This window comes from Lissotriton vulgaris, chromosome 5 (genome assembly GCF_964263255.1).
Source record: "Lissotriton vulgaris chromosome 5, aLisVul1.2, whole genome shotgun sequence".
NCBI lineage: Eukaryota > Metazoa > Chordata > Amphibia > Caudata > Salamandridae > Lissotriton > Lissotriton vulgaris.
This window is the reverse complement of record NC_141693.1, coordinates 1,122,896,278-1,122,922,944: the sequence shown is the minus strand read 5'-3', so window position 1 is coordinate 1,122,922,944 and position 26,667 is coordinate 1,122,896,278. Positions and strand designations below refer to the sequence as shown.

General features: G+C 42.7%; 1 protein-coding gene across 1 annotated transcript in view; it reads left to right on the top strand.

The window, feature by feature from the left end:
* The window catches only part of LOC147712075 (guanylate cyclase 2G-like), a 427,466-nt gene that overhangs the window by 360,024 nt on the left and 40,775 nt on the right, over positions 1-26,667 (top strand). Inside the window, exon 16 of the mRNA XM_086919591.1 lies at positions 23,500-23,692. Coding sequence (XP_086775717.1) covers positions 23,500-23,692 — 193 coding nt within the window. The remainder of the gene's footprint in view (positions 1-23,499; positions 23,693-26,667) is intronic.

The window sequence follows — 26,667 nt, the reverse complement described above, 5'->3', positions numbered from 1 at the left end:
GTAGAAGAATGATGTAATATATAATACAGCATGCAAAATTGTAAATGTGTATTTTTTTAATTTGTAGATCTATTATTTCCCTGATGAAGGCAGACCATACTGCCGAAATGCATTGGATTTTGATGTGAAATAACGGAAATAATGTTTTGAAAAAGAAAACAATTTCATGAGGAATAAATGAAATGTTCAGAACCAAAGGAATAATTGCTTTATTTTGAAATACACGTTAAGAACAATTTAGTAGGTGAATAACAGGCAAACTTAGAGCTGATTCAGCACACATCGGTGCCCGGGGGGTCAGCTATACCCAACCAGGTACAGCTGCTATCGGTAATTTCAGACTTAAACACTTCTGTCAATGCATATTGTGTTGAGGCATCCTGCATTTGCGAGATTATCATGGAGCCTATACGCCCAAATGGGTGTCTGCAATCACAAATGTTTGGGCCATGCAGAGTGCCATTGTGAGGGGCCACCCAGTTTTGGAGGGAGGGAGGTTACAATGAGTCCTGATTCTGTGTCTTGCCACTATACTGATAGTTGTTGTTATCTGACATTGTGTAACTGTTCGTTTACCCTTCTTTTCTCTCATACCTGCAGCTAAAAGTATACCAGCGTAAGGCCCTGTGGAGGGCCATTGTAGTAAAGGTGCGAGCCCTGGGGGTTTCTAACAGACGACGCACCCACTGTCACAAGAGGTGGGACGACATCAGCCGGCTGGCAAAGCAAGTGGCAGAGATGACCTTGGGGATGCTACCACGCACAGGGCGATTGGCACGGCGCAGCATGACTCCACTGATGGGCCGCATACTGGCAGTGACTCATCCAGACCTGGATACACGTCTGAAGGAGCATCGGCAGCAAGGCAGGGGTGGTGAGTATCTGGGGAGGGTGACTTTAGCTTTGAGTGGATGCATGTGTACAGGGCCTGTGGCAGCGGTGACCCATGTGATGTGCGTGTGTTGCTATGCTGTGCTGTGTGATGTGAGTGGCTACTGTGATATGTGCTAGTATGAGGCATTGTCCCACCCTGGCCTTACTGAGCTGATCCTCCCTGCTGTTCTTTCACATTGCCTGATGTGTTAGGCTCCACATGGTCATTCATCATTGGGATAGTGTGGGGAATCTATATTGTGGTGAACTGCTGTGTCAACTTTATGAGTTTGACCTCATGTATGCCTACTTAGCATGCACCATGATGGTTGAGGCCCACACATCTGACAAGAATGTGACCGAGATTACCACATGGTGCTTGCTATGGCCTACTTTGCATTGTGACATGTAATGTCATAATAGGTGTGTGTTGTCCCCTCCTGTTCCCTGAAGGTCTGTCAGTGGTAATAAGTGTTGTACCCACATCATGTCCCTAGGGGAGATCCAGTTGGGGGTGACACTCCATCTACGGGAAGGGTGTAGTGATGTGTGGCATCAACATGCCTCACTCCTGGCAGTTATTCTGCGTTACAGGCACTGTTGTGGTCTATGTTGTGTGTTGCTGCACAGTGATTGCAGGGTATGGTGGTTACCATGTAGATTTGGGCCTCTCCTGTACTGCATTGATTAGAATTTGTATGACCAGATGATGACACTTACACAACCCTGTATCTCTCTCTAATGCAGATTCACATGAGACCACAGAGGAACATGATCCAGAAACCAGTGGTGGTGAGAGTAGCACTACAGCTGCAGTGGAGGCAAGTGACACAGAGCCCACCAGCGCATCTGAGGGGGACAGAACTATGCAGGAGGAATCTGTGGCTGAGACACAGAGAAGCACATCATCTGATGCCAGCGGGGATGCATCCATGTTGACAGGCACAGGGGATGGGGAGTCTGCATCATCATCTACCACCCAGCGGCCAGTGCCCAGCCTCCCATCCACTTCCTCTGGGGCTGCCCGTATCCGTGTCACTAAGAGGGAACCAGTCACATTCACACCCGGCACCGCTGCCCCTGCACCTGTCCCCCCTGCTGCACTCAGTGCAGAGTGTGTTGAGCTCCTGCACCAGCTTTGTGTGGGCCAGACCGCCCTGCTCAAGGCTTTCAGTGACCATGACAAGAAATTATGCCAGGTGATTGCATACATGGAGGGCATACACTCTGACGTGGGTGGGCTTCAACGTACAGTCCATGCATGTCATCCACAGTCACGTCAGCCCTTCAATAGGCACATGCTCCCATTGCAGCTCAGGTGCCTTTGTCCACCCCCCAGTCAGTGGCCACATCAGATGACAGTGACCACGGTTCGCCTGCGTCAACGAAAAGGTACAGCACAAGGAGCACACAACAGACACAAGCCAAACACTCCCGCCCACAGACACCATCCCACTGAAGAGCATGTCTACCCCAGAATGCACAGAGAAGAGCCAGTCAGGGAAGAGCAAGGCAAGAAGAGCAATCAGGCAGACATCAGGCTCACATGCCCCAGAGCCATCACCAGCAATAGACTCTCCTGTCACTAAAACTTCACACAAACCTACCCATTCTGTGTCTGTGCCCCCTGAGGAGGTGTTGCATATCAGGGGTACACCTAGGAAGAGCACAGGGACACATCCACCCACCACATCTACCCCAATTCCACGACCATTGCTGCAGGTGGAGGAGGGCACTGTGGAGACCACCCCTGGCAAGAAATCAAAAGAGGGCACTGCAGAGGGTACACCTCGCAAGAAGGCAAAGGAGGGCACTGTAGGGGGTATACCTGGCAAGAAGGCAAAGGAGGACACTGTAGTGACCAGCCCTGGCAAGAAGTCGAAGGAGGGCACTGTAGGGGGTACACCTGGCAAAGAGGTGAAGGTGGTCCATAGGTGTAGCCAGACCAAGCGTTCCGCGGGATCCAGCACATCTCCAGAGGTGGTGTCAGTATCTGCACCTGATGTGGGACAGTTGGGGTGTGTGCCAGTTGTGTCATCACCACTTCAGATCAATCCCAAGACAGGGAAGCCATTTCATATTCCCAAAAAGTGGAAGGGCACCCCTCCCACCTCTCCCACCCACACTGTGTCAGAGGTCTGCATGACTCCACCTCCACGTGCCACTATGCCACCTGGTCCACACAGCCCTCCAGCTTGCAAAGATACTGTTAGCACCAAATCACCTGGGGCTATGTCAACACAGTCAAGTGGGCCTGCTGTCCCCAACACACAGCCAGGTACAAGTCCACATGACAGGCAGGAGTGAGTTGACATCCCCCTCATACGCCTGTGCCACATACAGGTGTGCTAGTCCTGAAAATTGTTTTGTATATGGGTGTGTTGCTGGCCCTGTTGCTCTACTGTGTTGGCCTCTCACCTGCCATGTACACTGGCCCTGTTGCTCTGCTGTGCTGTACTCTCCCCTATGCATCCTCTCATGTACTTCCTGGCTCATCTGCCATGGACACTGGCCCTGCTGCTCTGCTGTGCTGGCCTCTCCCCTGCCATGGACACTGGCCCTGTTGCTCTGCTATGTTGGCCTCTCATCTGCCATGGACACTGACCCTGTTGCTCTGCTGTGTTGGCCTCTCACCTGCCATGGACACTGGCTCTGTTGCTCTGCTGTGTTGGCCTCCCACCCCTCCATGGACACTGGCCCTGTTGCTCTGCTGTGTTGGCCTCCCACCTGCCATGGACACTGGCCCTGTTGCTCTGCTGTGCTGTACTCTCCCCTATGCAGCCTCTCATGTACTTGCTGGCGCACCTGCCATGGACACTGGCCCTGCTGCTCTGCTGTGTTGGGCTCTCCCTTGTGTTATGAACACTGGCCTTCCTGTTTGTGTTTCACCTGTGCATAGTATATTGACTGTGTACATCATTTTGTGCCTTGTTGTTGTCTACTATTGTTCTACTGCTACATCTGTGCAATATGTGAATAAATACAGTTTCTTCTGTTGTGTGTTTTGTCAGTGTCCTTGCTGATTAAAGTTCTTTTTGTGTTTGCATTTGATTGGCTGTGCCCCAAGCTCTATGTATTTCTTCAACATTGCAAGGCTCTTTGCAGGCATCAGATTTTTAGACAGGGGTGACAGGGTCTTCAGTCCATTCTGACCCTGATTATGGTGTAATCTGTGATTGCTATTTTACCTGCCATGCAGTTATCTTCTTAGTGATTTGCTATTGTTGGATACACTGTTCACATGTCAGATTGTGGGACACTGCCAGAACAGGGTGTGATGCTGTGCTAAGGTTTTGGAGCAGGTTGGGATGTGTCATGATGTGAGCTGTTTGTAGTGCACTGTGCTGTGTGTTGGTGTGTCCATGCAGTTGTGTGTGACTCCTCCTAGTTGTTTTTGTAAGTCTGAAGTGTGCAAAGTGTGTGAGTAGCACAGCAGTGTTGTGTTTGAGTGATTCTCAATGTGTCTTGGGTGTGTTTGTGTAGACTGTGTGGCCCTGCTGCTCCACACTGGCATTGTGTTTGTGATGCTTTGCAGGCACATGGTGGTTTTTCTCCTCCTGTATGGCATGGTGTGTGTGGTGTTAGGCCATCCTCTATGTGTGCCACTTGTGCATTGCCATTGTGTGTCTCCCCTCCCTCTATTTGTGTGTGGGACACCCATTACATGTCTGCTACTGACATGCAGGGTATTTCACTTTGATGTCAGCTGTCACCTTGGTTTCCATGTGTATGTGCCTCCCCATCACTTCATTTGTGAGCTTGTACTTTGTGGTGCAGTTCTTGTTCCATAAGTGTTGTTTATCTCTGGACATTGCCACAATGGTGTATGTGTGCTGTCCTTGTGCTATTAGTCATTCTGTGGTGGTCATGTGCACTTCAGCTGTGTGTGCTGCCCAGTGCTCTGGTGGAGATGGATTGTCTCTTGTGTCCCGGAGTGGTGCATGTGTAGTTGTTGTGTTGGATGTGTTGGTGTTGGATGTGGTATTGGTTCAGTTCCTGGGTGTGCTGTAGTATTTATGAAATGCTGAATTGTGGTGTGTGTGATGTGGTTGTGTTGATCATGTGTATGTGTGGCTGTTGTGCTTGTTATGCACACACTGCTTGTTGAGCATGCAGTGCTGTGTGTATGTGGCCTGGGCATTGCCTGATGTGCATCCCCTGATGCCTTGTGGTGTTTGTTGATTGGTGTATGATGTGCATCTGTGGTAGGTTTGATGTGGCATTGTGTGTTTGTCCAGATGCACTTCTTGTGTGATTTGTGTTCAACCATGGGCGAATTTTGCGAATCTGGCGTTCGGGGATTTTGCGAATTTGCGAACTTGCAATCCGCAAAATCCGCGAATTCTCGCGAATTTGCGGATTTTTTTTGTGTTCGCAAGGATTTCTGCCAGTTCGCAAGGATTTCTGACAGTTCGCGAGGGTTTTGTAACAGTTTGCAATTGCGAACTTACATGTCGGCTCGCAACGGTCATGATTATGTGTTTCTACGTCTGGTTCATCATCATAGGTTCCCAGCACCCTCTGTTTAACCCCTGCCACCCTCTGTATTACCCATGCCACCCCCTGGTACATCAATGCCTTATGCCACCCTCTGGTTCATCATCACTGTAGATTATGGGGGGAAAAAGCAAGCACACCTGCCTGCTTCAACTGACATGAATTAATTTGGGGTTGATTTATTAATGTGTCACTGTTTTAAAATTCCAGTCTGGCACCTGCTCCCTTATCTGTAATTTTCTTTCTGTTGCAGTGCAATTTTTTTTTCCAGGACCTTTGTGGCCTACTTGTAGCTATTCTATGAGCCTGCTGTGAGGGTCAGAGCAGGGTCATACAATTGTTGCAACTAGCAACTGAACTCTGGAGGGGCCCTTGTCAGGAAGCACTACTGGGAACGGTTACTAATGATGAGTTTGAACTTTTGAACCTGCTTTTACTTTTGCAAAACTCGTTTTTCTGCAGAGCAGCATTACAGCAACTTTAATGCCCCACCAAGCTTATATGAGAAAGTTGATTTCTAATCCAAAAGTTATCCAAAGAAAATCAAAAGGCCTCAAATCTAAAAAAGTACAGGCAAATGTCAACCTGAGGAGTTATTCTGATAAAAATAATCATTTTCAGAAGGTCTATGCTGCTTGCTAGTAGATTTCTTGTGCGGAATTGCAATTTTTGTAATTTCGCGAGTGCGAGATTATTGCTGCCCGCCGCACCTACATGTTCGCAATTGCGAACTTACACCACAAAGAAAAAAATCCGCTGCGTGCGAATTTGCGGATTTTGCGGGAAATTAACGAATCTCGCAGATTGCGAATTTACCGAAAATCCGCAAAATCCGCGAGCGTAACGGATTTTCCGCCCATGCTTATTTGTGTTATGGTGTGTGAGGTTTGTTCCAGAGTGATGATGTTGTGTACTCCTGTTGTGTCTGTGCTTCCATTGCTTTTCCCCAGTTGGGAGTACAGGGTATGTCTGTTTCTGTTGGAGTTCAGTATGTGTTCCTGTAGTGTTTGTGGGTTGTTCTTGTGCAGGCATTTGTTGAGGCATCCCTGTGTGTGTGTTGTGTTTGTGGCTACACCCAGGGAGTGTGTTTGTTTGTGTGTGTATGTGTTGGCAAGGACTGTGAGCCTTCTGTGTGTGTGGCACTGGTGTTGTGTGTTCCCTGTCGGCCACTGCTGCAGTGGCTGTCTCCCTGGTTGTGTGTTGAGTGCTGCAGGTTGTGTATTGTGCTTGCTTGTTGAAGTGCTTGTTGGTGTGCATGGGAGTGCTCGGGATGGACACCTGGCCTGTGACTTGATGGGGTATGTTGCAGTGTGGTTTGTGGTGGTGGGGCCCTGTGGTGTTTCTGCCCTGCCCATGCCTTGGAGTGGCCCTGCCTTCTGCATAGTGCGCATGTGTCGACCGCAGCGGTGACGTGACCGGGAGCGGGACGTTGATGCTGGTTTGGGGACGATATGTGTCCCGGGTGCTGAGGGGTGCCATGTTGTCAGGTGGGTGATGTGTGGGTGCCCATGTGGATGGGTTTTGACCTCCAGCAGGGTGTCTGAGTGGTGATTGGACCCTGTGTCGGCCTGTGTGTTGTGTGCTGCATTTGTGTAGTTGCGTACCTGCGGCTGCATTCGCGGCGGCCCATCTGACGATAGTGTTGTAGGAGGAACATCACCGGGTGCATATGGAGGGCTGAGTTCATGGCATTGAGGTGCGGGTCTCTGCTATCTCGCTACGCTGTCGAGTTTCTGCCTGCTTACACTGGGCAGTGTCTCCGCTGCGGTGCGTCGACTTGTTTGGGCCATCCTAATTTGTTGAGCGGGCGGACGTCATTCCGCACGGCGGTGAGTCTTGCTTGGCTCACACTGCCGCGGTGGCGGGTGCACTTTGATGGCGGTGCGCGGCGCTCCGCGGTGGATGGGAAATGACCTATGTTTTGCTATCCTAATGTGGCGGACATGGTGCCACCGCCCGACATCCTAATTGGCCCCCGTGTGTTTACTGTAATCCCCACTTCTATCCACTCCTTTGTTTCCTTACCCTTCAGCATTTAACACCTCCTTCCATTTTACATGACCTTGCAACATCAGTAGGCAATGCAAATTTACCTTTTGGGACCACATCTAACAATATGTAGGGGTTCACTTTACTGATATCAAAACAAGTGAACACCTTATATGAAGAAATTAGACTACAGTTTTGTGTTTGAGCCATTGTTTATGCATGATAACAGCAGTCATTCAAACACAGCATATCATACAAGGTAATTCCTTTCAGCGATTAAGTTAGGAGTTCAGCGGAAGGAGCACAGACATTGTAACAGTTGTGTCTCTCTTTGAGACAACCAGCACCTTTCATAGTATGGAGAGACGATGAAGAGTTCTGTCACACAGCATCCCAAACCACTTAGAGAAGTAATCTAGCCGCTAAAGGTTGTTGGAGAGAATACCATTATTTAGTAGTCAAGTTTCAGACCCGGCAATATCATAGATCAGTATTCTCATTCCACACTACTGTCTGAAGGCCTTTGGTCTAAAAAGTAAGAAAACATTCCCTTTGTATACATGAATTTCAAGCAGTGAAGGCTTTCACTAGCTGGTGGTGTAAGTTGGGATCCAGGTACAGTGTGACAATGAACTCAGTGTCTGTCAGCAATTCAAAGGTCAGACACGAATGTGCAAAAATAATATCAGGACTTGTGTCAACCTTCCCCTAGTTCCCAAAACAGCCACAGCACAAGCTCAATGTTATGATAACTCAGCAAGTTTGGCCAGGGCTCTAGAATGTGCACCCAATCACTGACCTTATTCACATAGAGCAAATTGAAATACACTGAACAGGGTTCTGGTTGGAAAAAGTGTGCTTCCTAGGAAAAAGCAAAATGAGAGGTGTGCAAACTGTACCATAATCTCAGGACCCCTATTGCCCAGTGGATGGAAACCTAGCACGTTTCATAGGACCAGCCAAGTGTCTCATTGTTCCATTTCTCAATGCCAAAAGTCGGTTTTACTGATATAATATCGATGACAAAAACATTGATATTAAAAATATCAAGAAAGAAATATAGAATACAAAAATATCCACTCCCATACCTACACAGGTAAGTCCAAAAACATTAAATCAAAAATATTGATGTAAATAATATAGATGTTAAAAATATTGACTTAAATATATATAAAATAAAATAGTAAATATATTAAATATATTAAATAACAATATTAATTTTAACAAAATAAATTATATTTAATATACATTTTAACAAAATATAGCAAATTAACTTAATTAAAAAAAACAAATAAACACACAAACATAATAATTTATACATTTATATATTTAATTTAAAATAATTAATTAACTTTTATCTGTAATTTATTTTAAAACTGTAAAATTATATAACAATAAAATATATATCAATAATTTAAAATATAAAAAAATCTACAATAATTTAAAACTTTAAACTATTAGCAAATATTTAAACTTAAATTTCCCAATACAATCAGTGAAACAGTAGGGAAAGTGTTGGATAGAAAAGGAATTAAATTTACTATTCCAACTCCAGTGAATGCAAAGGTAGGGAAGGTGTTGGACAGCGGAGGGGTAAAAATTACTCTTCCTACTCCAAAGAATGCAACAGTAGGGAAAGTATTGGATATCTGAGGAGTACAAATTACTATTCACACTCAAAAGAGTGCAACAGTAGGGAAAGTGTTGGTTAGCGGAGGGGTAAAAATTACTCTTCCCACTCCAAACAGAGCAACAGTAGGAAAAGTGTTGGATAGCGGAGGGGCAACAATTACTATTCCCACCCCAGTGAGAGCAACAGTAGAGAAAGTGTTGGATAGCTGAGGGGAAAAACTAATATTCCCACTCCAGTGAATGCAACAGTAGGGAAAGTGTTGGATAGCGGAGAGGTAAAAATTACTGTTCCCACTCTAGTGAGTGCAACAGAGGGGAGAGTGTTGGATAGCGGAGGGGTAAAAATTACTATTCTTATTCCAGTGAGCGCAACAGTAGAAAAGTATGGGATAGTGGAGGGAAAAAAATTTGGATAGGGGAGTGGTAAAAATTACTATTCCCACTCTAGTGAGTTCAACAGTAGAGAAAGTGCTCGATAGCGAGGAGACACAAATTTGTATTCAAACTCAAACACTTAAAACAAAAATAAAAAAACATTAAAAACTATTTAAAATCATAAAAAATTAACAATATTTAGAAATGAAAAATCGAATATGTTAAATATATTAAAAAAAATATATTATAATGTTAATCACATATAAGAAAACTACAAATGATATATAATATAAAATAATTAATACATTTATAAAATAAAAATTGTTTAAACTAGAAAATATTTATTGTATTTCCTTCAACATTTCTTATTCATTTTTTCCCAAAATTAACATCATTAATAATGAATTTAAAAAATATAATTAATAAAAAATAAAACAATAAACATTAATTGACTACAGACACTTTAACACTATGATATGCACAGCACACACCTAAATTAAAATCTAAAATAATAAAACATAACTAAAACTTATTTATACATGAAAAACTAATACTATTAACAACTAATAATAAAGTAATTAAAATGTATTCAATACCTACCCTTTAATCCTTTAAAAGTAAAACAACAGACAAAAAATTAACAATTACTCAAAATACATATCAAATTATTAACATTAATTAACAACTATATACTAATTAATTAAATACAAATTACTTCCCCCCTTTACTCCTATAAACACCAAAACAAACACCTAAAATTTGCTACACAATTACCATAATTAATTACCAATTAATGAATCACAATTCATTAACATCCAATTATTAACTCAATTAAAAAGAAATTACTTCCCAGCCTTAACACCTATAAAAACCACAACACAATCCTAACATTATTTACACAATTACCATAATTAATGACCAATTAATTAATTAATTAACAACCAATTCTTAATTCATCAATTACAAAATTACTTTCCACCCTGAACAATTATAAACACCACAACACACACCTAACAGTAGTTATACAATTTCCATAATTATTTACCAAATAATTAATTACAATTAATTAACAATTACTAATTCATCAATTACATAATTACTTTTCACCCTTAACACCTATGAACACCACAACACACACCTAAAATGTATTACACAATTACCACAGTTAATCATCAATTAATTCATTTAAATGGATTAAAAACCAATTATTAATAATAAATTACTATACACATTTAACACTATAAAATCCCAATTAAACAAATATTAATAAATAAAAAATAATCAATAAATGTAATATATTTAAATTACTTCCCACCCTATTCCCCTATAAACCCACAACCTGCTACAATACTAAAAACGCAAAATTCAAATGTAAAAAAATAATCACAAAAACTTTAACACATATATTAAAAATGCAAACAATTCTTATACAACAAAACATACAACACATACATATAAAATAAATACTAACATACATATCATTAATAAACAAACAATATTTTTAACAACAATATTTTGGCAAACGATATTAAACACTTCAATATTTTTAACATTGATATTACTTACCTAAAATCAATATTCTTGACCACGAGAATCTGTATGTTGATATTTCTGACCCACGATATTTCCAACTTGATATTTGTTTAGGTAGATATTTTTGATTCAATATTCTGTTTCTGCACCCAAAAGTCGCTGACTGAAGGTATAGTGGTACACAGTTTGACCCCAAGCATAGTGGAAATCTCTAGGGGACTGTTTCTTGCTTTCCAAAGGTGGCGATTAATATTTTCTGGTGCAAGGAGCACCAACAGGTCCAGGGCCTAGGACAGGTTTCATATATGGGGTTTAAATGGGATTTTACTTTACGGTCACAACATCAACATACTTTCCATTGTTTAAAACTCAGCAACCATCACAGGCCTGAACCTTCTTTTCAAATCTTGCACCAGCCTCTCGCTATGTATTATGATAGATGCAGCAACTTAATTTTCAATTAATGTATTTTTCCTTTCTGCCTATTCACATTTCAGTTATTTCAATGTCGAAAATCCCTGACGTGTGAAAATTGACACTGATCAGAGACAATTATTTCTTATATTTGTGACTGCTTAAAAGCTAATGTAAATTCTCCTGCAGTGATATTCCAAATGAAGTGTGCTGTTTACCACTGGCTCAAAAAGCAAGAGATATCTTTTCTTCTCAGGAGGAGCCCTAATAGTATGTGTTATCCACACTCTCAAATGTGCAACACCACTCCACGTGTGAAAATGGAGGATCAATACTCTATATGATGGTGGCTCAAACAATCTTACATATACATCAACCAGGATTATGTACTAGAAGGCACACCAGATATTCTGGTCACATGGTTGCAAGGATTGAAAGGTAGTGTTCCTCCTGGGACTAAAAAAACGGATACAACCACCATTCTAATTTGAGAGGAGAAATTCAGTGCCAGTGGGGCTAGGTGAAGTTGAGAGGGGCTAGCATGTTTATTAGTCCATAGGCACTCCTTACACCCCCGTTATGCACCCATCACTCACACTCATGCAGGGCAGGTAAACAAGCTTGCATGATAATGTCACTGCTGAAGGTAACTTTTAGGTCTTTGATCATCATTTGCCAAAGTATGATGCTCTTCACTGTTGTTTTTTTTATCCTTGTCAGCAAGGTTTTAGTTCTCATAGCGATAGGGCTCACTCTTCCTCGAGTTTGTCTTCCACACAGGTGGCAGTCTAGCCCTTTGCACTTATTCCCTGCAGCAGGTGTGAGCTATTCTCTCTCCATGGCATAGCAGCTTTAGATATTCCTCCAATCGCTCATATCTATATGGTTCGACGGTATTATGGTTCAAGGTCAGCACTGCCATGGCTGTAAGTTGGAAGTTTCAGTTCAACTCCTCTTCATTGAAGCTATTTTTGGGAGGTTGTTATGGCTGGATTTTCTGATTAGATGGGATCAGCCCCTAGGGGCCCCTCCAACCCAGCCAGAACGTAATCACATCCCTCCTCAGGACCAACTATCCAGGCACCTGGGTACCTACCTGAGGATGGGGAACTCGCAATATACAAGCTCATATTATTAAAAACACCACTAAATCTATAGGGATACTAAGAATACTCACTGATTACTAGGGATATCCATACCCTACACCACACTTATATTCACATCAGTTGGTCTCGCGGCCACCCCGACCCAGACCGGTCTACCCTAGGGCAGATATGACACACAATCCGGTGCGTCTATACATGGGCCTGCAGAACCCAATGCTCCCTTTTCCAAACGGTTCGCAATCCGGCAAACCTACACGCCAGTCTCCTCCCTGACGCTCTCACTTATTCAAGCCACAATCTTGTGGGTATACACGCTGGTCTCCTACCCAACATTCTCACTAACGCCGCATATCAACGACGACCACATTCCTATGAACACCTTTATATATATATATATTGGGAAGTCTCTTCACTAAGGGTCTGCTACTACAATATTAGGAGTTAGCCAATTAATATAATGTACCTCTTATTCTTGGCATCATAGGTCCACTCACTCCCTATTTATGTGATCACCACTTACCTGATTGGGATTACTCATCCATTCATGTACCTAGTAAACACCTAGGAGATATATTTACCTAGATTGAACAAAAGTATGAGACACATGCCAGTTTGCTACAAACTGGGGGGTTATTTTATTAGAACAATATAAACATTTACACAGATCTGTAACTGACAAAGACTATAGGTAGAACACACTGCTGAAAGAGAAAAGATTAGCAATGCAAAAGCCTAGGGAATAAAGATAAGATTAAGATGCAAGTGTAAAGTAAATTAATATAACAGGAACGCCTTCACCTGATTAGTGTGAAGTCTTGTTCTAGCTGTCATCTGGGTTCCTCTCTCGTCTGTGCCTTGGCTCATCTCAGACTCTCTCTCTCTCCTGCACTCTTGGGTACACCTCTGCGCTGATCACTTTGCACTGGACTCCTCTCCCCCACGAACTGTCTCCACCTTCCAGCTTCAATCTAATGGTTCCTGCCGCTATGATCACCGTTCATTCAACTAGCTTGTTCACTCTGCCTCTGCGCCAATGTCCAAATAACTCCAGCTGCTCCCACAGGTTAGTCCACGATCTCTCCTCCGTCTCTTCTAAAAGGCATTACTTCAGACTCCAGCTATTCACACCTCCTCCTGATAAGTAACTGCTTCTGACTGCTTCCTTCAGTTCCAGCTCACTATTCAACTCAGCTCTCTCCAGCTTGAACTCTCTCTCTCTCTGCCAACTCCACTCCACTGCTTACCACTCCTCCACCTCAACACGACTGCTTGGCTCCACCACCTCAACACGACTCTCACTCTACTCGACTCACTGGCTCCGCCTCTGCACTTCACTGATATAGAATGCTGTTTCCTCATGGAAAGTTCCAGCCATCAGCCTGCTGCCCACCAGGTCTCTGCATCACCTCGCATCAAGGACACACACCCAGCCGGCCGGCCTTTTGTTGTGTCTTCCACACAGAGAATAATACAGCCTACCGATAAGGGCCGGCCCAGACCGGTTCTCTCCAAGTGAAAAACAGCCTTAACTATAAACTTTGCCTTTACCCTGAAAAGCCTCTCAGCTTCATCAAGATGGAGTCCCTCTAGCTCTAGGCCTGTAGGCCTGAAAGGGATGAAATGCCCCTTAGCTCTGCCAGAATACCTACATAAACCATCAAGTATGTCAAAGCCAATAGGCAATAGACAGGTTAGAGTCGAGAATAAAGGATCTATCATCATATTAAGCAGCTATCCTCTTCTAGGTCTGGAAAAAAGGGCTTAAAAGGGCCAACACAGGCTAAGTATACCTATACTAGATGTGAGCAAGACTAATGATCTATATCACTGCTAAATAAAGCCAAAAACCCTGCCATAACACTCCACCCTTAGATCCTTATCTTGCGAACATCAATAAACAACAACATCCATATAAACAAACATCAACACAATCTATCAACAAATCAAAAACTAAAAAAAACCCTCTAAAAAGAATGACAACTTAAGGAAATCCCACCTGAAACTCAATTGTAGGGGATACAAACCTAACAACCAACTGAAAACAAATCAAAGCACCCTTGACGTGAATGCTGAAACATATCTGAGATTGGATCTGATAACAACAGAAACTAACCAAAGCATCCTCAAACTAAATGTGCCTCAACTTCTAGTGATAACTGGTGAAACCTAGTGATGTAGGGACTTATGTGTTGAATGAAAACAGCAAGGGGCCTACCTACTTCGGACAACTTAAGCCTAAATAAGGCCTACCTACTATTGTCAACTTAAGCTAATGATGGCTCATGAAATTTAGTGGTGTAGGGGCCTGTTTGTGGAATAAAAACAACAATGGGCCTAAATGAGGCCTACTGACATTTGTGAATTTAAAGAAACATTTTGGTGAAATCTGAGAAGTAAACATGACAAACTGTTTTCAAGGTCTGGACAAACATTAATACATAATCATACTAAAAGACACACCTCCCAGAACAATCCAAAGTCTAAGGTAACCACCCTTTGATCAATCAAGGTGAAAATGTAAGAACAGTAAAAAAAAAAACAACCCCATTACTACAAGATAGCTGGTGTATATATATATCACTTAGTTTCTTCACACTGTGGAACACATGTGTGCACCACCATTCAAAAAAAAAGTCCTTCATTGGCAAAAACTGTTTTGAAGAAAACAGGAAAACTATAATAGGTCACATGTTTGTGTTTTTTCTTAAAAGTGGGGCCTGCTCGTAGTGATTGCAAACATGGGAATAATGCAGGCCAAGGAATTATGGAAGAAAATCCATGTTTGGGAAATTCATGATGATGGGGTCTGTCACAAATTAAAAAAAAGTGTAATTGTGTTCTTTAAAAAAAAAGTCCAATGTCAATTTTGTTGATCAGTGTAGGTCACCACCCTGCATCTTCGGTATCCGGACACTTCCTCCGATGCAGCCATCCATCACCGTTCCGGTCTGGTCTGGTCTGGTTCCATCTTCCAAAAATAATAAACTAACATAAAAACATGAAAGTAAAAAACTAAAACAATAAAGGAAGTGGGAGGGGGAGGGGCCGACCCACACAACACCACAACCCAGCAATCCTAGGGACAAGAAAACAAGTATCATTAATCTTGCATGACAACATTTTCCATTTAAAAAGCACCCCAAGTGCTTTTCATTGTCGGGAAAAAAAACTTAATTAATTAAAAACAGTCTTCTAAAGTCAAGACATAATTAAAATCATATATTTTTTATTATTAGTTTGGGCAAAATCTAATTGTTTACATACACAGCCAGAAGGGCCTATGTCATACACTAATCCTTACTAAGACAGCCCCTCCCTTCAGAGCAGGAGCCAGGCTACAGTATGAAGTAATTTGAATCACTGCCAAGTGATGATCTCACAGCAGGAGCAGGGCACTGCAAGCCTCCCATTCCCTGATCAGAGAAGCCCGCCCAGGCCTACTGCCAAGGGCCAAGAGTGTGCAAGAGTCCCTTATCAGCAGGCAATGAAGCTGCCTGCGTCAACAGCCAGGAAGAGCCAGTTCCCCCGCCCTTACATAAACAAGCCGTCCGCGGAATAAAATTGGATTATAGCCAATCATAACGAGACAGGGCCGTGTTCGGAGCCTGCAGAGGAAGAAAATAAAACTCGTCTTCACAAACCAGCTGGTCTGCCAAGGTCGACAAACAAATTCCTTGCAAGCTTGTTCCCAGGCCTGATTTTTCTAACTAACGAAAGCTAGCATTTTAAAAAAAAACAATTCAGTTACAATGTACTGCTACTTAAAAGCTCCAGTTTCTAAAAAGACTTTTGTCTAACTAATTCAGCTAAAGGCAAGACATTTAAAATATGGGCACTTATTTAGAAAGGGGCAACTAAGTTTTGCACACAAAATTATACATTCTGCATTTGGAAAAAAAAACGAATTATCATGGACCATTGTCAGCTGTTGAAAGAGAAATAATTTTAAAACAACATAAAATGCAGATACATTTCAACATTCTGTTTTTAGTTCAACCAGGGGCATCATGGAATTTTGCATTACAGTGTAATTTAAACATGCAAGCTATTTAATCCAACCTAATAAAAGGGCCACATTCATATATTATGAAGCAGCTAATTATTTTCTAACTGAGTTGGATAACTTACCAAGGCCGGTTTTGCTGACACATTTATAAAAAAAAGTTTCAGTGTACATTTGGGAAAATAATAATAAGAATACAAATACATTTTAAAAGCACACGGTTGCCTTTCACTAATTAAAAGCACATGTTACCATGCACTGTCGGGCAAGATTGATTATTCTCAACCTGTGATCACTGCAACCAGCACATTCCTTTCTAGATGGAAAACCCTCAAAGAAATAATTAATGAAAACAGCCCCGTAGCGTGCACTCTAACAGGGCCATCTTTTTAACATTTCACTCATTTTAAATCATGCATTCAAAAGAACACAGCTCTCTCCGTGCAAACCCTTATCTCAATCCGACTGGTTGATTTATAACCGCATCAGTTCCAAGGTAAACCCACACAAATTCGTAGACGCATTTCAAAAAGAATGTGAAATGAACAGAACCCTTCGCAAAGCACAAGATGTTACCTCTCCGGCAAGAAGCTGACAAAGCACGTAGGCAGACCTAGGAATCAGTAAAAGTCAAAATCAAACCATCAATCCTTAAAATAATACACTGACTTTTATAGTCAGGTCAAAATAACCATGCAAGGTAAAACAGCATGTTTAAAAATAAAGACTGCCATCTCAATTCAAGATATTAACCCTTTGGCAGCTCAAGCAGAATCATTCCCCAATGTCCATGGATACATGGGAAAGTCATGAGCACATCTCTTCACGTTTACAGATAACACGTACACACATTTTCAAAACGTTATCCCCAAGCACCCGAGAGAGATCCAGCTCTCCCCTGCCTAACGTAATGATAACATGCTCCATCCAAGCCATGACCACATGGCGCTATTCACAAGCCATATTTACAAGACAAGCTTTTCACAAACAATATATCCAAGGCGCAATGCACAAGGAACACAGCAAATCAACATAAGAACATGCACCTCACAAGCCACAATAACATGGCGCTATTCATAAGCCATATTTACAAGACAGTAAACAAACTCAAAAAATGACACGCTTTTCACAAGGAATATATCCAAAGCACCATTCACAAGCAACACAGCAAGTCAAAATGAGAACATACACCTCATAAGACACATTAACATGGCGCTATTCATAAGCCATATTTACAAGGAGCTATATTCAAAGAACTCCACAGATCATATAACAATGAACACATTTCACATTGCACAGCATAAGCAGATGCAGCAAGCAATTTAATGGGCAATTTAAAAGCATTTTTTACACACATGTATACAATAGGACCATCACAAAGATGTAACTGGCTCCCTCATGTAATGCCATCCTTCAACCCTGACAGTTTAAACACCAAGATGAAAACCATTCCTTCCACCCTGAATAAACCAAATGCCATGATGTAATGCAAGCTCCTCACGCTGCAACTGTTCAAGCCCATAGGTCACACAGGCTACATAAACTGCAACATTACGCCAGATGGAACCGGCGCTCAGGGCACTCCCTCAGAACACATGGGAAACTCTCTAAGCACATGGCCAGGACACACAGGATAGGTAAGCAGTTCGTGACGCCAGATGTTATGGCTGGATTTTCTGATTAGATGGGATCAGCCCCTAGGGGCCCCTCCAACCCAGCCAGAACGTAATCACATCCCTCCTCAGGACCAACTATCCAGGCACCTGGGTACCTACCTGAGGATGGGGAACTCGCAATATACAAGCTCATATTATTAAAAACACCACTAAATCTATAGGGATACTAAGAATACTCACTGATTACTAGGGATATCCATACCCTACACCACACTTATATTCACATCAGTTGGTCTCGCGGCCACTCAGACCCAGACCGGTCTACCCTAGGGCAGATATGACACACAATCCGGTGCGTCTACACATGGGCCTGCAGAACCCAATGCTCCCTTTTCCAAACGGTTCGCAATCCTGCAAACCTCCACGCCAGTCTCCCACCTGACGCTCTCACTTATTCAAGCCACAATCTTGTGGGTATCCACGCTGGTCTCCTACCCAACGTTCTCACTAAAGCCGCATATCAACGACGACCACATTCCTATGAACACCTTTATATATATATATATATATATATATTGGGAAGTCTCTTCACTAAGGGTCTGCTACTACAATATTAGGAGTTAGCCAATTAATATAATGTACCTCTTATTCTTGGCATCATAGGTCCACTCACTCCCTATTTATGTGATCACCACCTACCTGATTGGGATTACTCATCCATTCATGTACCTAGTAAACACCTAGAAGATGCATTTACCTAGATTGACCAAAAATATGAAGCGCATGGCAGTTCACTAATAAACTGGGGGTTTCTTTAATCACAACAATATAGATACATACACAGATCTGTATTATAATTAACACATGTAACTGACAAAGACTATAGGTAGAACACACCGCTGAAAGAGAAAAGATTAGCAATGCAAAAGCCTAGGGAATAAAGATAAGATTAAGATGCAAGTGTAAAGTAAATTAATATAACAGGAGCGCCTTCACCTTATTAGTGTGTAGTCTTGTTCTAGCTGTCATCTGGGTTCCTCTCTCGTCTGTGCCTTGGCTCATCTCAGACTCTCTCTCTCTCCTGCACTCTTGGGTACACCTCTGCGCTGATCACTTTGCACTGGACTCCTCTCCCCCACGAACTGTCTCCACCTTCCAGCTTCAATCTAATGGTTCCTGCCGCTCTGATGCTTTTCATTCCACTAGCTTGTTCACTCTGTCTCTGCGCCAATGTCCAATTAACTCCCTCTGCTCCCACAGGTTAGCCCACGATCTCTCCTCCGTCTCTTCTAAAAGGCATTACTTCAGACTCCAGCTATTCACACCTCCTCCTGATAAGTAACTGCTTCTGACTGCTTCCTTCAGTTCCAACTCACTATTCAACTCAGCTCTCTCCAGCTTGAACTCTCTCTCTCTCTGCCAACTCCACTCCACTGCTTTCCACTCCTCCACCTTAACACGACTGCTTGGCTCCACCACCTCAACACGACTCACTGACTCCGCCTCTGCACTTCACTGATATAGAATGCTGTTTCCTCATGGAAAGTTCCAGCCATCAGCCTGCCGCCCACCAGGTCTCTGCATCACTTCGCATCAAGGACACACACCCAGCTGGCCAGCCTTTTGTGGTGTCTTCAACACAGAGAATAATACAGCCTACCGATAAGGGCTGGCCCAGACCGGTTCTCTCCAAGTGAAAAACAGCCTTAACTATAAACTTTGCCTTTACCCTGAAAAGCCTCTCAGCTTCATCAAGATGGAGTCCCTCTAGCTCTAGGCCTGTAGGCCTGAAAGGCATGAAATGCCCCTTAGCTCTGTCAGAATACCTACATAAACCATCTAGTATGTCAAAGCCAATAGGCAATAGACAGGTTAAAGTCAAGAATAAAGGCATATTAAGCAGCTATCCTCTTCTAGGTCTGGAAGAAAGGCTTAAAAGGGCCAACACAGGCTAAGAATACCTATCCTAGATGTGAGCAAGACTAATGATCTATACCACTGCTAAATAGAGCCAAAAACTCTGCCATTACAGAGGTGTAAAGTGCTCCTTTGGCTGAGTCATTGCTATGGTCCTTCAGTGCCAAATTTGTGTCGAGGATGAAACCTAAGGATTAAGCCGTGTTGGTTAGAGTGAGCTTGACAGTTTAGGGCTTTGAGGTCGGTGATCCAGCCTTGGATAGGGAGGTGGTTACTTTTGGGGGAGAATAGAATGATATCCGTTTTGTTGGTGTTCAATTTTAGATGGTTGGAGTAAAACCAGGATTGAATCTTGCTTAGAGGGTTGTTTAAATGAAGGATGTCGCTGTGTGATTTGATTTTGTAGTAGAGTTGCGTGTCGTCAGCGTAAATGTGAGAATTGATCCCGGCATGTTTCAAAATGATAGTAGGGTGTTCCATGAAGAGGTTGAAGAGAGAGGGGGAGAGAAGTGAGCCATGTGGGACACCCAAAGAGACGGGAGTAGGATTGGAGAGGGAGGAGTTGATTTTAATTTGTTGTGTTCGGTGTTGGAGGTAGGAAGTGAACCAGTTTAGGACAGTGCCATTGAGGCTGGAACAAGTCTTGAGAGATTCCAGTAAGGATGAATGATTGACTGTATCGAAAGCAGATGAGAGGTCCAGTAGGATAAGAAGGCAAGCCTCTCCATTCTCCAAGGAACGATGAATGTCGTCAGCAATGTTAAGCATGGCTGTTTCGGTACTACATCCTTTCCTGAAACTAGATTGGAAGGAGTCAAATGAGTTGTATTTGCCTATGTGTCCGTTGAGTTGTTGTAAGACACATTTCTCCATGGTTTAAGTTGGAAGTGGGAGGTTAGAGATGGGACCGAGGTTGTTGGAGTTATTTGGGTCTGCCTTGTGGTTTTTAAGAATGGGAGAAATTTGCCCAAGTTGATGGGAGTCAGGGACACACCCAGAGGCAAAGGAGGTGTTAATCATTTTTGTCCAACATGGGGCGATGATGAGGTTTAGGTTGTGTACTAGATTAGCCAGGAGTGGGTCTTTGGTATGAGAGGACGGCTTTAATTTTGAAATGATATTAAAGACTTCAAGCTCAGTCAATGAATTGACATTAGGCCAAGTGGCGTTGTTTTGCAATTATGTGTTGGAAAGGATGTCTCCAGTACCAATTGGAGTAGGTTGATTGAAGAAATGATCAGGAGGATGGGTTGATGTGGAGAAAGGGGAGATGTTAAGAGCAATTTGGTGATTAGGAAAGGCCATTGATTTGAGGGAGGATTGATACATTTTGGCTGTAAGGAAGCTGGCACTTTCCTCACATCTTTTGTCCATCAGGTCAGGAGTGGCAGAAGAAGTTTGTCTTCTGACAATGTATAAGAGTTCTCTGGGCTTATTTTTAGCACGAGCAAGTTGAGAACAGAAGAAATATACTATTTTACTGAAAATGTGCTTCTTATAAGCTGACCTTGCAGATTTAAGGAGAGCTAAATGTGAGGGCGAGGGATGTTGTCTCCAAATTCTCTTCACTAGTCTAAGTTGTCTTCGTTATTGAGGCATCCCCTTGCCCATGTAGGGAATTACATAAAACACACAAATGGCTATGGGCTAATGCTTGTAATTTGTCTGACCCCTTCCAAGCAGTTGGGGTAGCATTCCAACCTATTGGTCTTGATATGCTTGTGGTCTGGTTCTGGGAGGATTGTGTTTGTGAGTTTTGGCTGGTCTGTTCCTATTGTAGCAGGACCAAGACTGAGTTGCATTGGGCTGGGTCTAATCTGAGTGGCATGGTGTCCGTACACCGGCCTTAACACAAGCTCCCATAGAGAAATAGGAGATTGTATTAATCACTGCACACCGTGGCAGGCACCTCAAGGTGCCTGCCACTGGGTTCAGGGATTAACAGGGGGGCACCATAGGTGCCCTCTCTGCCCCCAACCGGAGGCCAGAAGGAGAAGGGGGCCCAGTAGGAGCCCCCAAACTAGCTTCCTGACAGGCTTTCCATGTCAAATAGCCCGGCATGGAAAGCCTTTTGTAAACTGAGGATCGTAATCCCAAAGGCGTAAATGCCTTCCTATGGGAGTGTGGGCCGGTCTCCGACTACCCGACTGGCTCCTGGAGCCTGTCAATACTGACGGGTTGTATTGTAATCTGCCGGTCAGAATGGAAATTTTGATGATTGTATGGCATGGTGAACCTGATCATACATCGGGAATCACTGATCATAAAAGATAGCCAACATTTTTTCACCTTTTTATAACTCGGTGTTAACGCTGCCCACCCCAAAAGAATGATGACCAGAACTTTAGTCATTCAGCCAGTGCCAATGTCCTGGGCATTAGTCTTACAAGCATTTATTCTCATCTGTCCCACATTCCTTCATTCATTCATTCATAAAAGAAAATAAACTCCCATCAATTTGTTATCTGTTACACCCTTAGACAACCAAAACACCATCTGACTTTCATCAGCACTTTTTTTTAAAGCTGACACCAATGTTAGCCAGCGATTGAAGGCTATACATAGTTATTTAAAAGTAGTGAGGACTGTAATAAGCCTTGTGACACCCCCTGCTGAACGTCCACAGTTCCACCAGATGCCTACCTTACTATAATCATACCTTTACATTCAAATAGGAAGGATTCAAACCAATTCAGCAACACTTATGACACGTCGCCATTGCTATTCTTTCAAACAGTAGCGAGTAGTCAAGGCTGCTATCAAGTTCATTTTGATTAGGAGCACTAAATCTTGGAAGTGGTGAAGCGGACGCCAACCAGGGCAGTCCCAGGTCCTCTTTAGAAAGGAAATCAATCATGATTGTTTGTCCCCAAGGCCATCATTCACCTCTACATACTCCTGAGACTGCAGTGTAGTTGCCTTCTCAAGTTATATTAACGAGCCATGAAATAGTCAAAGTGGGCTGGTACTTTTCAGGTCAGTCATCTTGAGACCAGAGATTTTCGGATGGGGCTTTACCCATGATTTGCTCAGATTGGCTTGAATTACTCCCACCCTGAATGAGCTATTCATGATTTCTCTAATGGATTATGCCAACTACTCGTGGCATTCTTTGGCCGATTTAGATGGGCAGGGCTCTCACAGACAAAAGACTAGCTTAGAAATGTTAGGAATGTAACAGGCTCATTCACAGAAGTCTTTCTGAAGGAGAAGGTGTGGACTTCTGACTGCCAATATCAATTCATGCCAGCGTCTTGTCTCGAATCCAGGGCAGGGACTGTGTTTCTGATTTACTTTATTTCATCCAGAAAAAAATCTCATGAATAATGTCAAAAATTAGCTGGCAGCTTGGGATACGGCCGAAGATTTAGAACTTGCAGATTCCTTGGACCTTTCTTAGACACTGGCCAATTTAATTATTTTGCTTTTCAGTTTAAAACCTGCAGAATGGGGAGCTGCTTCCGTGTAATCACTTTGAAGGAAAATGTGCTACAATGCTGCCTTACTTTTTGATGAACCGCTCTATTGTTTCTTCTCCTTTCAGTTTTATTGCAGAACAACTCATGGCAGGGAAATCAGTGGAACCCGAGAGCTTTACATCTGTCACGGTCTTTTTCTCGGACATTGTGGGATTCACCAACCTCTGCTCCCTCAGCACTCCACTGCAAGTTGTCGACCTGCTCAATGACTTGTACAGCTTGTTTGATGACATCATCCGAACTTACGATGTGTACAAGGTACAGCTGAGTTCTCAATTTCCAACAGATAGCTAGTCAATGAAATGTATTTATCTTTTCCAAATGCAAAAACGTTGTATTTTCTCCTTCAAGTGATAATATTAACATAAATACTACTACTAATAATAATAGTAATATTATTAATAATAATTATGATTATATAATAATAATAATAATAATAATAATAATAATAATAATAATAATAATAATAATAATACAGGTGCCCTTCATAGGAGCTGGGTAAAAAGGTGGTCATGAACGTCTGGGAAGGCACACGTTTTGAAACAACTGGAATATTCTCACAGAGAGCGGACATTTACCAATGCAATTAGTATCTTTCATGTAGTGGCTTAGTTACTTTGCCACTAAATATGCTGTGCATTTGCTAAGGGCAGGAAGTAATGCGCTACATAATTTTCAATGACAGCCCCATCCAGATTGTTGTTTATTCTAAGGAGAGGGTAACCACTGTAGCCTTACATTCCGGAGGTACTGTGTTGGAGGAAAGAGTTGGATTGATGATGTTAGTCAAGGAAAGTTCACTAGTGAATGAGTAACACTGTACAAATGAAACTGGACAAGGATCATCCAGGGGAACATAATTTAATTAGCCATCAATTGAAATGACTTTTTTTCTGGTCAGTGAGGACAGAGTTGGCCCAACTTTGTTTGAAGAGAAGGACTAAGCTAGTTTTTCACAAACTTGTTGTGAGAGTCAGACAGCATGGCAGAAGAAGTGCAGGAAGATTTACGGAATGACTTTGTGCTCTGAAAGAGGACGGGTTGGAGTATTGGACATTTCAATTGCATTGGCAGTTTTACCTTGCCCAAAATAGTTTTTTGTAGAGCGTAATTTGTGCCTTATCTTTAAATAAGTTGATGCTTGTGCTTGCTAATTGCTGTTTGGATTGTAACTGTTTAGGGTACCTTAGCTACCTTTTAATCTGTAGGTGAACAATTTATTTGAGGTTTTGTAGAGTCAGACCTTGAGAAATAGGAGAGCAACCATTTGGTCCAAAGTCATGAGAGAAGATTAAAATGCTCAGAAATTACACTAGTGCTACAACAGGGTGTATGTCACTGTCAATTTTAATACAGAGGTGGATTCATTTGTGATCAGTCCAGGGCAGAGGATAGATTTCTATTAGGCTGACAGTCTTTGTGAGCCCAGATTTAGCTAGGATGCCTGACGGATCATTGGATGAATCTTAAAGAAAGACATTGTGTGATGAAAGTTCTGTGCCAGGACACAATATTCTCACATTTTCAAGATATCCGGGTGTAAGATTGTGCTATCCTAGAGATCGTCTCACATGAATGATTACATGGTTCATATCAAATCAAATTTGCTATTCAGAAATAACAGACAGTAGTCTCCCCAGGAGATAGAAAAAGGTTAAAAAGGTATTTTTGTGACATACTTTTGAAAACAGCCAACTCCCTGTGGCATCACTAGAGGGTAGGGAGGCAGTTGGGGCCAGCACTCCAGCAGCATTCCTTTGGACCCCACTAAAGCCCCATCACCATGACTTGTAATTAATTGAATTCTGTTGGACCAGCCCTTTTTGCAGGATCACCCCCAGATTTAGCCTTCTATTGCTGAACTCAGATATTTTGGGCATTAAGACTGTGCACTTTTTCCCTGCTAACCAGTAGTAAAGTGAGTGTAGTAAAGTGAGTAGTGTGCTCTTTCACTAAACATGTTACAATTGATATCTACCTGATTGGTACATTTAATTAAATCGTAATCCTGGTAAATAGTACTATATGTACCCAGAGCCTGTAGATTAATTGTTACTAGCGGGCCATTCAGCAGAGTAGCACTTTTAAAACATATCCCAGGTCTGCCACTGCCGCCTACCATCCAGTTTTAAACTGTCATTTCAAACAACCAAAATAAACCTTTTGGAAGGCCTAAACCTTCCTTTTTAACACTTATAAGTTAACCCTAGGATAGACCCAAAAGGCTCTTCAGGGAGGTTGACTTGTATCTAAAAATTAGGACATGTGCACTTATGTTTTACATGTCCTGTCTATGAAAAACTCCTACAGTTGTTTTTCATTATTGTAAACCCTATCTCTCCTGTTGACTAACACTAGGTTCTCTTATTACATTTGCATTGGGAGCAGGTAAAGATATGCTGTTTGCACTCCAATTAATTGTAATTTAAAATTCTGTTTAACTATAAAGTCGGATTTTAAGTCATGAAATTTCAAAAACACTTTTAGAACGTTGACATTTTATTGTCCCAACCATTTGTGCCTCCTGCCAGTGTCCTGGGTCACATAACTGTGAATTACTGTGCTGTTGGGCTTTGCATATTGTTTCCAGACAGTAACATACAGAGGGTTTAGGCGTGGACAGGGTGGGCCATCCTGGCAGGATGACTGGGGGCTGTATCGAGTCCTGCTTACAATTCAAAGGGCTTTGTCTCCTGCACACACAAAGGAAGCTGACACCAGGCCTGTCCAGCCTTTTGTCACCCCTAGAAAGGTTGGAGTCTTGATAGGGGAAGAGGAAGAACCTTCCAGAACCAGATGTGGGTGTGGGACAGGAAGCCCACCCACACAAAGGCTGGTACTAAGTGTAAATATTGGACGTCCAGAGCCATCCTTCAGAACACTCCTGGACCTGTGGAAGTTACAGAAGAAAGAGTGCTCTCCTGCCAAAGGACTGCTTTGCTGCTTGGAGGACTGAATTGCTGTCAGAGAAGGAAGACTGACCTGTTTATTTTCAGTCCAGGATAACTAGAGGGACTGCAAGGGTCAGTTGGTTGACCTGTGTAGTCTACAAGGACACCACAAACTTTAGAGGCTTACTTGAAACTTTTCATCTGGCCTTCGGCAACTGGACCTGCTTGAACTTGCTTATGCCCTGCTGGCCTCTCCTGGAGTGAGTCCCTGATCCCCAAGAGGTGTCCCCCCATGTGCGGTACCGATTGCTGGAATAAGAGTTACTTTTCCCCTGGAAGAAA